Raw genomic sequence first — 14,171 nt, 5'->3', positions numbered from 1 at the left:
ATGAAGGGGGTTATTATTATTGCAGGCCACAGCCAGAGCGCGTAAATCAAATCGAGTTTGAGCTGAACACTCGATATGGATATTCATTAAATTAAATTCAATTAAATTCGGCTTTGATTGGGTCTTGGCCGAATTATTCTCACACGAAGCCGAAGCTTAAGCTGTGCTGTCACTGCCGGAGTGACACAAACATAATTGAATAGTTGTGGATTTGATTATGCAATTGTGCCCCAAGTGGGCAAACGGAAAGTCAATTTGCCGCTGGCTCATCAGCATTCGGCCACAGGCAGAGCAATAAATATTTTAATTATTCATAAAATGAAGCGAACACCTATTTGCCTGATTAATATAATTTTCCATGTCCGAAGCGAAGCGCCGTCTGGCTTTCCTTTGCTTTGCATTGACACAAATTGAATTAAACTCTTTTTATCCAGCCTGTTTTTTCGATGCACGAGCTATATTCATTAGTTGCATTAATTCAATATGAAACTCCTTTCTCATTTGTTTTGATGTCGCTACCCTCCGCATTCCACCTCAATCAACCAGTAAGCGATTGTATTTTAAAATGATTATAATTTAAATGCGTTTTATACATTTTCATGCGTACCTTTACTTTATCAGTGGATGTTCAAATGATATATGAAATATCGACAGAGAGTAGTCATCATTTAAAGTGACACACAATCTGATTTAAAATGGAATTTGTCTGAGAACGGTTATTTTTAACTAAATAAATCATTGCATAATTGATATTAAATAAAGCAAATGATGTATTCTATTTTTAAATAATTAAGCTTTGTTACTTTGTTATTTATTCGCATTTAATTATAATATGAGGTAGACATTATTTTAACATGACTTGTTTATAGTTAATGTTTTAAAATTCTGATTTACAATTCAAAAATCTTAAGGTAATTAAATAAAGTATCTATTGAAATTTTAAATATTTAAAAATTGTAATTTGCTCTGTTATCCATCATATTTAAATTCATATAGTCATCATTTTAAAAAGGGTTGCTAGATTTTTAAAATTGTTTATACATATTAATCTAAAATTGAGCACTGTGTTTTAATTTTAAAATCCGTTACTTCAAATAAAACCAACATTTTATACTTTGTTTTTTCAGTTTGAAGAGTATTTATATTATTCCTTTTTGTAAAACATCAGTTTTAATTGACTTATAGCACAGTTGTGGCCATAGTTGTTAAAAATATTTACAAGCGTTTGTTTTTAATAAATAATGACAATCGGTAAAATGACTGGAGTTAATGTAATTTCCGTATTTGAACAGTTGTCTCAACTTTCGCAAATTAGCCCAGCGAAAAGAGTAGTGAACAGAAAAAATTAAATGGAAAAAAATGAGGCAATAACCTGTTTTCCCACGAAAATGGATTTCCCGGGTGGAGAGGGCAAAACAAATTACTAGGGTTTTGTTTGTTCTGCAAAAATATTTTCCCATTTGCGTCGATTCGGGGCCTAGACAAAAGCGCCTCGAGATCGAAAATAGGGCTTCGTCATTTGCAAATTCGACAGTTTCCTTCGAGCGTATCAAATCATGGCATAAACAGAAGCTCACAGCCGCACTCAAACTCAAAGGTAGTGAAAGTCGAGGGCCTCTCGAACATCGACGGCATTCTGCCCACGTAAGTATCTAAAATTGGTGCCCCAACTCCCCCAATTCTAATAAATATGAGACGGGAAATAAAATATCTCTCATTAAATGATGACAGGAGCAAATATGAAAACATGCTCCAGGCGAAAAATCATCCACCAAAGTACGGATACAATTACCAGCCGCAAAGATTCAAAGATACTTGCACTGATAAAAATCATAAATATCTGGTTATTGAACGCAAGATTGCTTATGATATTTAGATTAAGTATAAAATCATTTTGTTAAATAGTAAATTCAATGATTTATTATCAAAATATTTAAATTCATTTGCAAAAACAAAATGTGTAACTGTTTGTTTTCAATATATATGTATACCTAAAATGAGTTAAATTTAATTTAATTTGAGAGGCATTGAAATCTTTTCTGAATCTAGTCAAATGAAATTTTACAAAAAAATTTAATCGTTATAAAAAATTAATTACTAACCAAATAACTAACTTACTTAATAACTAACTGATAAAAAAATAAATATCTGGCCATTGATTACAAAATTGTATATTTCATATCTAGATTCTTTAAATATAAAGGGTTAAAATTAAATACTATGCATTCTTAATTGCATGATTTATTATATACTTTAATTTATTTGAAAAATATTATATATTACATTTGGTACTACTTGTTTTAAATTCATTTTATTTAAGTTCCGAATTTAATCATATGAAATGAAAATTCTATGTTTTCAACTGAAAACCTAATCAATGCATAAAAATCCAAAGACTTAAATATTTAATTTGTGTATGAAATACTTGCATTTACAACGTTTTTTTACCAGTGTGGAGAAGGTACCTGGTTGGGTCATTAATTACAAATGTCTAAGTACGATTCTGGATTCTGGATGCCCAGCAAAGGAGGAGTGATGTACAGAATGGAGGAGGCACAGGAAAGTACTTGAGCTAAACAAATATTTAAGTTGATTGGGCGGGCGGTGTGCGAGAGCAAATGCAAAAAGTTTCCACTCAAGGAGTTCACCAAATTCGCATAAATTCAATGCGTGCCAGGGCAGCCGTGAACTTTTTAATGTATTTTAAAACACTTTCCACTAAACATTTTAGGCAAACGCAAACTGCTTCCAAGGCTTTCGTTTTAGTCGCAGTCGCTATAGCAGTAGTCCCTCTGCCAAGTTGACTTCCTGCAAAGTTTTCGCTCCTCCGGAGTTGCAGGCAAAATCCCACGAAGGCTGAAATCAAGTATTTCATTTTGGATTCAACTGCTGTCCGGGCAGTGCAACAACTAAATGGGAAAGTATTTTGAACTTGTGCCAGTCGGCACCAAGTTAAGGGATACTCTTTTGTCTTTATTGCAAAAAGAAGTACATCATTCAGTTTTTCAGCGTTTTTTACCTCAAAACAAATGAACTGATAAGTGCTAGAAACTGAACGGAACAATAGTTATCAAGTGACTTCGACTCAAGTATTATAATTCTTTGGAGTTTTTAATTCGAATATTTCACGCCTCCTTAAAAAGGAAATTCGAGTTTCGTTGAGGGGCTGCCATGGCAACATAGCAGTCGACGTGGTAATAACAATGCCGGCGAGTAAGAAAAAGTTCTTCAACAGTTTTTTTGGCCACCATCCCCGAAGGTTTCCCTTTTCTGTTAGCTGCCAGCTGCCAGCTGAGTTTTCCAGCAAGTTTTGCCTTACTGTTTTAACTGTTTTTACTGTTTTACCGAAAAATATATAAACTCCATTTCGTGGGCTTGGTCAGTGTGTCAATGTTTGTTTTATGTCCGCCTAGGCCAAAGTTGTGCTTTCGCCAAAGAATTCTTCTCTGCAATATGCAGGTGAAAATATTTTTTAATTAATTACTGAGTGGTCACAAAACTAAAGACGCCCAATAATTGAGTAAATATAATCAGAATCACCTCTTTGGCCTTCACACATCAAATTAATAATGCTGTCTCTGCAAAATGTGTAGTATTTGTACTGGAACTCAATTTCTGTGTACTTTATGACTGCACTTAGGCACCGGATAGCCGAGCATGTAATTGCATTAATTTATTTTCCAAGCTATATTGTCCAACTTAACGATGGCCAAAAACTTTGCTGTGATCTCTGACTACGACAACAATACCGATACGATTGCCCGGTAAAAGTCTCGGGCTTAGCAGTAATTAAAACCCTGAAATGTGAGACGAGTACAATTTTCACTTGGGGCAATGGGGAATGGAAAAGTGGGGAACTCAAGGAGCGAGGCAAACAAAAGTTTTCACATTAGAAATGCAGCTAGGATTTGTTTTAGTTTTTGCCAAGCATTGCATTGCTGCCAAATATTTGCAGTGGCTTAGAGAGATTTGTTTGCAGCACCACAGGCCGAGCTGCTTGACGGCTGCAACTGGAATTTGCTTTTAATTGTTTTTAATTAAGTATAATTTATTGTGCAAACATGTCAGAAGGGTATTGAATCTGCTTGCTGATGCAGATTCCCCAGGCAAAAAACCGCCTCTTCATTTCCAAAGAAAGAGTTGATAGGTCTTTTTTATTTTTTATTTGGCATATTGGCACTACAAGTAAAACTTTTTATTTAATTTGCTAGTCACCAAAAATTACAAGATATTATTATTTATATATTATAGTTGATTGACGATTTTTAAGCTACTTAATAATCTATTGATATGGATACTTACAAAAATGTCTCTCATTATTATGAGTTTCAATATCGAAACTGAAAAATTGATTTTCAGAGAAAGCTCTACTTTGCATATAATATTATTAGTTCGTCTAGTGGTAAGTAGTGGTCCTGGGCCCTTGAATTTAAATAATAAATATCGTTGATGGGTAGCTACTTTAATGGATTATCGATTTTTCTTAGCCGGTAATGAGCATGAGTGTTTACTGAGCCTTCGTCCTTAAAAGGACTCATTAACTTCTGCACTACTCACTCGATTCGACATGCTGACGGACAAGTTCCTTCGGCTGCAGTCAGTTTTCTTTCGGCTGCTGGGACTCGAATTGCTGCAGCACCAGGATGTGAGTCATCGATATCCCCGGCGAACCATCTGCTGCATCCTTTCGGTGGCCAGTTTCCTGCCCCTGACCATGGCCTTTGGCATTCGGAACATCCACGACGTGGAGCAACTGACCGACTCACTCTGCTCCGTTCTCGTCGATTTGCTGGCCCTTTGCAAGATCGGGTGTTTCCTTTGGCAGTATAAGGACTTTAGGTCTTTAATTCACCGATTCCACATCATCCTGCAGAGGGGTGAGTTATTCATGAATATTTTCTTGTGAAAAATTATAAAAAATATTTGCTAGCACAAAATGGTAGACAATGAAAATGTTTTGTCAATAACATGAAAAGATAATGTTTTTATTTTTTGAAACTTTATATTAGACATCTTTAAATGTGTTTTTAAGAGCCTATCAATTTTTTTGGCATCCTGAATATCATCGAAAAAATTGGAGAACTAATAACCTAAATTTTCATATAGCTTATTGATTTCTGATGAATTAATAATTTTTGAATGCTTAAAATTTGTAGAAATCCAATGGACAGTGGGTCAGCTTATCATATCAAAACTTAATCGACGGGATCAGTTTGTCAGTGCTTTGTATAGCAACTGTTTTGTGGCGGCTGGTCTATCGGCCTGTTTGATGTCTCCTCTGTCCATGTGGGTCAGCTACCATCGATCTGGTCAACCGCAGCCGGATTTGCCCTTTCCCAGCGTGTACGAATAATATACTTAAACAAACCCTAATTTAATTCTCCATCATTTTTTTCAGATATCCCTGGGACAACACACACATCTTAAACTACTTAATTTCCTATATGTGGAACGTATGTGCAGCTTTGGGCGTGGCTCTGCCCACAGTTTGCGTGGACACTTTGTTTTCTTCGCTAACCCATAATCTCAGTGCTCTCTTTAAGATTTCGCAGCACAAAATGTTAAACTTCAAGGGAAGAAGTCCTCGAGAGACCCATGAAAACCTGGTCCACGTTTTTCAACTATACGATGAGTGCTTGGACCTGGGTCATTCGTTAAATGGTTACTTTAGGCCGCTTATATTTGCTCAGTTTGTGGCGTCCTCTTTGCACCTGTGTGTATTGTGCTACCAACTATCCGCCAATCTTTTGCAGCCAGCAATGCTTTTCTACGCCGCTTTCACTGCAGCCATTCTCGGCCAGGTATCCATCTACTGTTTCTGCGGATCGAGCGTCAATACTGAAAGTCAGCGTTTTGGCCAGGCCATCTACGAAAGCCACTGGACAAGTCTTATGGAGGAGAATTCTCAGCTGGTGAGGTCCTTGAAGATTGCCATGATGCGGGCGAGAAGAGGATGCCCCATTGATGGCTACTTCTTTGAGGCCAATCGGCAAACACTGGTCATGGTAAGAATTAAACCTAGAAAATGAAAATTAGAAAAAAATATATAAGAAAGGACTGTTTTAAAGAAAACTTACAATAAACCAATATTTTCAAAGTACAATTTTTGATATTCCAACCTTTTAATTATTAATTTTTTCTAAGTAAAATTAATTTAACAATAACTTATATTTTTAGCAAATACTCTTAAATCTATCTTTGTAAAATCAATTTAAACGATAAATAATATTTTTCAAATTTAATAAAAGCGAAAAATTTTAGCTTTTTCAAATTAACTTAAACGAAAAATTCGTTTTTTGTAAACTTTATTTGAAAGATAATTTCAATCTATAAATTTTTAATGTAATTTTTTAGATCCCTGTCTTAAAATATTATTTCTGCCCAGCTTATATTTTAGAAAAATTGATTGATTGAAAAAAAGTATTAAATTAATGTTAATATTGGAAACTAAAAATAATGCTAATAAAAAATCAAAGTTGAGTTCCTAAATAATGAACTTATGTGCGTTTAAAGTTTAAATTTTTAGCTTTATTAAATGTTAATTGCCTCTTTGAATTTTAAATGTATTTCCAAACGATAACATTTCGATCTTTAAATATTACTTCTGTCCAGCTCATATGTAAGACAAAATTGTTGATCTAAAAAAATTATTAAGTGTTGAATATCAAAATATATTATTTAAAGTTTACATATTTAGCTTGTCCTCTTACCTACAAAGTTTTTTTCTTAAGAGCCTTTTTTTTCTCATCTACAGATTGTGCGCAGTGCCATCTCATATGTAACGCTCCTCAGATCGCTGGCCTAGCTGCTCAAAAGCTCATTTCATTATTCAGAGAAATGTTCTGGTTGGTTGTTTAAGTCCGGAAATATTTACAATTATTCTTTAAGCCGGTGTTGTTACAGCCAGTTGGCTAATTAAGCCATGTTAATGGCAATAACTGCTATGGAAAACCAGTGCTGGTCCTGTTAATGCCTTTTGCATTATTGGCCTTGCTTTTAACCCCATCAGGACATTGAACGCACGTATATTTGCTCTTGTTCGCTGACCATTTGTTGTAATTTGCTCCCGTTGTTGTTGTTTTTATTTTGTTTTTCAGTTTTTGTTCTTGTTGTTCTTGTTGTTGTTTTTTTTTGTTTTAGTTATCCTCGCACAACATTGCGGTTGTCTGCACGTGCCCGTCCAACGATTATATATAAAAATGTGACATGGTCAAAGGATTTGGCCGATTTAACTTTGTTTTGTCCCCGATAGAAGGGGTTTTATTCCACGCACATCGACATGGTGTGTGTGTGTGTGATCTCGTGTGTATATGGGTGTGCTGCACGTGAGTGCGTTCGGCAAAAAGCCAATTGCAATGGCCGGGATTTCAGCGCATCCGCATGCGGCGCTTTAGTCATATACTGCACACTACACGGCGGCTTAAGTTTAGCCAATTTTGTAATTTGTTTGTAGCCACAATGCGTTTGCTAATGGGCTCTATAGTACAGAGAAAAAAATTGTTTTTAAAGATTTTAGCAGCATAAGTATAAACTATTAAATTTAATTTAAGTAACGCACTAAATTTAAAGAAAAATTAATAAATGATTTTGAAGACTTCAAATTCAAACATCACTTTTTAAATGTTTTAATGCTGTAAATTTGTTGTTTTATTATTTAAGGTGTATTGAGTTTTTAATTAAAATTAATTTTTAAATAAAATAAAATAAAAATATATGATTAAAGACCAGAACTCTAAAGTATCCTTATTATTAATAATATAATAATAATAATATTTGATGTTTATGTGTTCATATAGTGTGTACACATTTTTATTTAATAATTTTGTTCTTGTGTAATGACAGCAGGGTCAAGTGAGCGCTCTGTAATGAGTCTATCAGCCATCTGGTTTTTGATTCATTTGCTGATTATGCGCCATAGTCTCTAAACTTTCCCTCGATTGACAAAACTGTGTGTAATTGCTGGTGTTGGCCCTTTCCCCCTGGGGCAACCTAACCTCTGCTCCAGCGAGGCCCAAAGTTGACCGGCCAATAGCTAGCAGTCAGCAGCCAACAGCCAAAACAGGCAGACAAACAAAATCAAAGACAGTCAACACTTTTGGCCGTAGCGAAAGTGGCGAAAAGTACACCCCGAGGGCATTGGACTATCACTGGCGTGGATGTGGATGTGGATGTCCATGTCCTTTCTACTATCTGCAGTCGTAGATGTCTGTGTTTTTGCTCCTTTCTCTGTTTGATTCTATGGCTGTGTCCTTTGGCGTGTCGTGTGGCGCTTTTGGCCCATTGAGGCAAATAGTTTCGGTTTAGTCCAATAATGATGCTATTGCAACAGAGCTTTGCCCGACTTTCTTCCTTTCTCTCTGCTTTTGAAAACGAGTAAGTGTGTGTGTGTGTGTGTGTGGGTGGGCTTTTGCTTTAGTCCACTTTCATTCAATTGACGCTCTCCGAGTCGAAATGCCATAATAAATTCAATTGTGAGGCCCCCGGCGGCTGTCACTTTGTGTCGGCCCAGATCGGTTACTGCCAGCCAGCCAGCCCCTTCATCATTTATTATTTGGTTTCCTAACATTGTCATAACATTGCCTTTTATTCCATTTTACTTCCCTTTTGCGGATAAAATGTGCTCCGCTTTTAATTTGGCAATTAATTGAATCAATCGTTCGCATTTCCTTCCGGTCTTTGGACCATTTTTTGGCCTTTCAGTATTTTAATGCCGCTAATTTATCTGGTCAATTGTTTTTAGTTTTAACGAGCATTCCGGTCATTTTTTATCGCAAAATGGCCATTATACTCGACCGATTGAACCAGCACAGAACGTTTTCTAACTTCCTCTTTTTTTATACGACCTTTTACATTTTCCTCTCTTTTAATGATTTTTCTTCATATATATTTGATGCCGAAACACTTCCGTTTACTGCCTTCTCTTCTTTTTGTGCAACAGCAATTATTTCTGTGAACAAACATGACTTTAAGCCAAGCCCAGGACCTCAAGTTGTACCCTCAATTAGAGCATAAATATCAAATATTGCGTATACGACCCGTACACTCTGCATTCCATTTTTTATATATGCATATGCATATATGGATGGGCAAATGAATTCATTTATGTAGATTGCCTGGTAAACGGCCGAAACGAAAATAGTTTGAATGGCTGTCGGCCAGATATAGTAGATGAAGCCATCTTGAGGCGCCCGGGGAAGTTTTAAAATTTCAGCAGTGCAGTGTTAAAGTTCTTTAGCAGGATGCCAGAGTACACTCACAAAGGTGGGCGAAAGACATTTTGTCGAATGCAGCATGAGTTCGGCATTGTACATGAAACTGTTATAAAGAGCTAACCGGATATTTTCGGAATTTTTAATTAATTCGTCTGCACTGCACTCCCCAACTCACCGAACACCACCCACCGATCTGCCTTACAACCTACCAACGACCTACCTACACACATCCTGAGCTGTTGTCCGGTGCCGAGCTGTCCTTGCTCCCCGTTTGGTTGCTGCAACTTGCAAGTCAGCCGCCCTCCGAGTGGCTACACTGCGAATAAATGCTGTTTTTGTTTTATTAAGAGTTAATTCTTGATGTTAAGTAAGAGAAGTGGCTTTAGTAGTTATGTTTGCACTACATACACAAAAGATTTCAGATATATTTATTTTAAGCTAATCATGTGTTGAAATGGCATAAATTGTTCTTAAACTAAAAAAAAAACATTCTTGAAATTCAAAGAATCAGACAAAAAATGTGCTGCACTAACACATACTCCCTACTTTTTTGCAGTTGTTTATTGTATAAATTCATTAAAATCAACTTGCACTCTTCATTCTTGTTATTAAAATTTAAAACTTAAATTGATTTAAGCTCAAGATAAAAAAAATGTTGTTAATCGTATATAAAAATAGTTTTAAAAGTAAAATCGAAAGAAAGATTCTTAAAATAAAATAAATACTTGAGAGAGATGGCTTCATCGCATCGCATTTTTTGGGAAATGATTTTTGATTTTATCTCCCTGTTCTCCTCTTAAAATGTTTTTGGTTAAGTGTATGTATGTTACATTTGCTGTTGTTGCCTTTGTCAAAAAAAAACGAGCGAGTCGAGTTGCAACAATTTTCGGCCATTGCTGCCTGCCTGGCTGAAGCAGGACACACTCGTCCTCGTCGTGGTCCTCATCCTCAAACTGATTCTCCTGCAGCTCCTACTGCTGCTGCAGCTCCTGGTGCTCGTGCTCCTGCTTTGTTGCTGCTCATTCATTGTGCAAAGTTTGTATAAATTTTTGATTTCTTTACACAAAATGCTGTGCATGTCTCCCCGACTGTCTGATGTCCTGCTACTGCCGCTTCAGGGAGGAAAGCTGTACGAAAACTGTATGGCCCTCAGTCAGTCAGTCAGTCAGTCAGTCAGTCAGTCAGTCAGTCAGTCAGTCAGTCAGTCAGTCAGTCAGTCAGTCAGTCAGTCAGCCAGTGAGTCAGCCCGGCGATTCCATTCCGTTCCGTGTGCCCATTCTCCAGATGATTCTCCGGCTGCTACTGCTGGCACAACACAAATGCCATTGATTGAGTCACATCGCCTGGGCATATAAATCTCCACCGATGGGGTGTGGCACGCTCGACTGCTGTCAGAAATTCCGGGACTTGCCTACCTTAAAGTTTTCGCCGTGCTGAGTCACATTCACATTCACATTCACTGCCGGAGCATCGAAGAATCGAAGTCTGCTGTGGCGTTTGGCGTAACTTGGCCGATGATTTCGTTATTGTTCGATTGACAATAAAAAATCAACTGAAAGTTGCAAAAGGCACAAACTGTCATTGAATTTGCGAACACACACACACACACACACACACACAGAGGGTCATAGGATGGCCAGAATTTGGTTCCGTAGGAGATCACAGCTTCACCATAGTTGTAAGCATATAAAAATAAGTCGCTTGGGGCTTCACATTTCACCATGCCCCTAGCACCTGCTCCTGCTCCTGCTCCACCCAAAAAAGCTTTCCAAATTTGTATGCAAAAATGCAATAAGCGAGTGCAGCTTAAATAAAATGCATTTCAATGATTGCATTTTGGATTAAAACAACAACTTCGTCAGCGAAAAACAACAACAATAACATTCAGAGCAGTCGACATTTCTTTGTTCGCAAAATATATATATATATTTAAAAGTTTTTCTCTTGCTTTTTAACGCACTGCGAAAACGGCAACCAAATGGAACTGACAGACATTGCATATCTCTCAGCTTGCTGCTCCGTTTAGGTTTAATGAAGTGCAAACAAAAATATTTTCAATTAGAGCCAAGGCAAACCGAGCAGCAACCAGCAGAGAAAACCAACGACCTAAAACAAAACGAGCACTGCGAGCAGGTAAAAGTCGAAATGCTGAACAGGTGAGTGGCATGCAAATGCAACTTGGATCTGGAAACCCAAACCCGTGGTGCACTCACCTTAAGCTCAGAGCTCTGCTGTCGGCTTTTGGGGCGGTGGTACACACTGAAAAAATACTTGTGAAAAATCAATTGTTTAATTGTGTTACCTATAAAGCTTGAAGTGCACAAAAAAATACTTATTTCACAAAAATATTATTATTTTTTTAATGGTTTGTCAACCATAAAAATTTAAAGTTCACTGAAAAATAGTAATTGCCAAAAATCATAGTCCTTAAGCAATTTAAATTGACATTGGTATTTTTTTGGACATTTTATATCTCTATTGCTGTTTTATAATTAATTGTTGTATTAAGTTATACGGAAGTTGTTTACGGACTTTTGTATTTCATAATTAGTTCAATTAAATATTCAGCTTCTCTGTCTGTATGATTTTTTGAGAGCAATATTTGTAGACTTCAGATCAACATATAATAACTGTTAACAATGATACAAAATATAATAAGCGGAAATGGACTCGAAGATAGTCTAATAATCTTCAATACAGATTGTACTTGTTAAAGCAAAGAAATACAAGAAGAAAATAAAAAGTTATCAAATACTCAAGGGCCTAAAAAAAGCCACAAACTACATGAAATTTTTGTCCTTAATTTACTTGTATCAATTTTTCTATATTTATTCCAAATATGTTTTATTTTCTGTGTGTATACTGACCTCCTCTTTTCGCATCTAACAAAGTGCTGTCGGTGTCGGCCAGATGGATCCTCGATCTTGGCTGCCAAAAGCCAAAAAGGGCTTCCAAAATATCGCCAGGATAAGCCCGACATACACGTGCTTGATTTATGCCCAAGTCCCGGCTTCTTTTGTTAGCTCCAAGCTCCACAACGACTAAACATTCAATAAATAAGGCAAAAGCAAATTACGATTCGCTGATGTTTTTACGACAGCGACGTGCCTATTTAAAAGTGTTTTTGATTTGTGTTGCCATTGCCGCTGGCGGCACATTAAATTTATATGCCAAAGACTTCACGCACTCCTAATTTATGTGGCGTGTCCAAAGGCGCTGTTGCAAGTAATATTTCCCCACTTTATTATTATATTCATCCATCCCACCACTTAAGCGATGACATTTTTATATGAGATCATCAAAAACAAAAGCATTTTCTGTCGACGTCTATATATGTATATAGCAAATTGTTAACAAAACGATTTTCTGCCACGCAGCATAGCAAATGAAACTATTGGCCTTGAATGGAAAGTAAAAGAATAAAAGTTTAAGGTTTATGGCATTGTGCTCTCAAGGTCCTTAAGTTATTATAAAATTTTTAAATGTTTTGTAGTGCACACAAATTGCACACAAACTAATTGCAAATTTCTATCGTTTCTTTTTGTGTTGAGACGATAAAAAGTATGCAGTTATAAAACTGTAATTCATTTAGTCAAAATAAACTGTCCCTAATAAGAATTTGCAAGTTTCACTGTAATTAAAAAAAAAAAAACAATCATTTACTTTGACCCCCGTATCTTTTTACTCTAAAATTTAAATTTTCCAATATATCTCGACCTAGGAAAAGTATATGCATAAGGGAAAGGTGAAAGTTATGCTAGTAAATCGAGGCATTTCCCTTTGGGCCCTAAATGCCCATACGCACACGGTACTTCGGCTGCAACAATTTGCAGAAGTTTTCAACTTTTGGCTCGTTATTGTTGTTGCCCCCTATAAGTATTTCACTTTTTTTTTGCCGCTGTTGTCAGAGTCGTAGCCGTAGACATATAGCCATAATGCTTACCTGAGCGAAAGCACAGCAAAAAATATACAAAAATTTGCATGAAATCGCTTAAGTGCTTTTGCCATAACTTTACAAGAGGAGCGGGCGGCCAACAAACAGCACGCTTGTTGTGAAGTTTGCATAAAAGGCAGCAGCTACAAAAAAAAAGTCTGTTTGGCTGTTGCGCTCGGTGTATAAATAAAAAGTTTTGCACAGGTGACGAGAGCAATAAATGCAGCAAATTAAACGGAATTTAACAAATTAAATACGCTACAGATATGGCAGTCTCGGGGATTTAAATCTACCACCAGAAACTTCCGCATTGAGTGGGCTATATCTTTTGTGGGCCTGCTTAAACAGCCTTGAGCTGTGAAGGCGACACTGAATCAAACTTAGAATAAGCATCAAATGCTCTCACCCATTTACAATGTGCTTCCGTGTACTGGCTTCTTTTTTATTCTTTTTTTTTGCGACCTGTCAGGAGCTATCCATCTAGCCATCCATCTATATGTTGGGTATCTGTATCTGCAGCCGTGCTCACGTTCTGAAAGCAGCTGCTTCTGCTTCCTTAACTGAAACTCTCTTCATTTGCTTTTTCTGCTAGCTGTTTTCCAGCTTCCTACCTTTCTTTTTACCTGGCTGCATTGTCTGCTGTGTGTAACTAGCTGCAGGCGCCATGTGTTTCGTAATTTCCTTTTGCTGCCCCGGATTGTTGCCACTTTCTTAGCCTTCCTTTCAGACTTTCTCGCCAGCGAATTCCGAGTGCATTGACCCACTGACACAAACTAATCTCTCACTCGGACAGCAAACAGAAGGTGTGCGAAAAATACCATATCAGCACAGCACTAACGAAAAAATTTGACCAAAAAGGCCATAATTTATCTAAGGGTTTCAAACAAATGGCTTTTGTATTTGCAGAATATTTTACTAATATTTACATGAAAATTATAGGCATGCAGTTAAAATTTTGGTTTGAATTTCAATCTGTTCTTATACTTCAACACATCTAAGATAAGATAAGATAAGATAAAGCCCAT

The 14,171-nt window shown here is 36.6% G+C and overlaps 1 protein-coding gene and 1 long non-coding RNA gene across 2 annotated transcripts in view; one reads left to right on the top strand and one right to left on the bottom strand.

Annotated features, from left to right (window-relative positions):
* Nucleotides 1-4,373: 4,373 nt before the first annotated feature.
* On the top strand, nt 4,374-6,805 carry LOC128251822 (putative odorant receptor 98b). The gene is made up of 4 exons (XM_052979014.1): nt 4,374-4,877; nt 5,157-5,343; nt 5,399-6,005; nt 6,755-6,805. Exons 1-4 carry the CDS (start codon nt 4,568-4,570, stop codon nt 6,803-6,805), a joined length of 1,155 nt encoding a protein of 384 aa, XP_052834974.1. The 5' UTR covers nt 4,374-4,567.
* A 1,042-nt stretch (nt 6,806-7,847) lies between these two features.
* The window catches only part of LOC128266131 (uncharacterized), a 126,166-nt gene continuing 119,842 nt past the window's right edge, over nt 7,848-14,171 (bottom strand). Inside the window, exon 5 of the long non-coding RNA XR_008269030.1 lies at nt 7,848-9,541. This is a non-coding gene — a long non-coding RNA (uncharacterized LOC128266131). The remainder of the gene's footprint in view (nt 9,542-14,171) is intronic.

The sequence above is a fragment of the Drosophila gunungcola genome, chromosome 3R (assembly GCF_025200985.1).
Source record: "Drosophila gunungcola strain Sukarami chromosome 3R, Dgunungcola_SK_2, whole genome shotgun sequence".
NCBI classification, from domain to species: Eukaryota; Metazoa; Arthropoda; class Insecta; order Diptera; family Drosophilidae; genus Drosophila; species Drosophila gunungcola.
The sequence above is the reverse complement of the archived record's forward strand: the minus strand, read 5'-3'. Positions and strand labels throughout refer to the sequence as shown.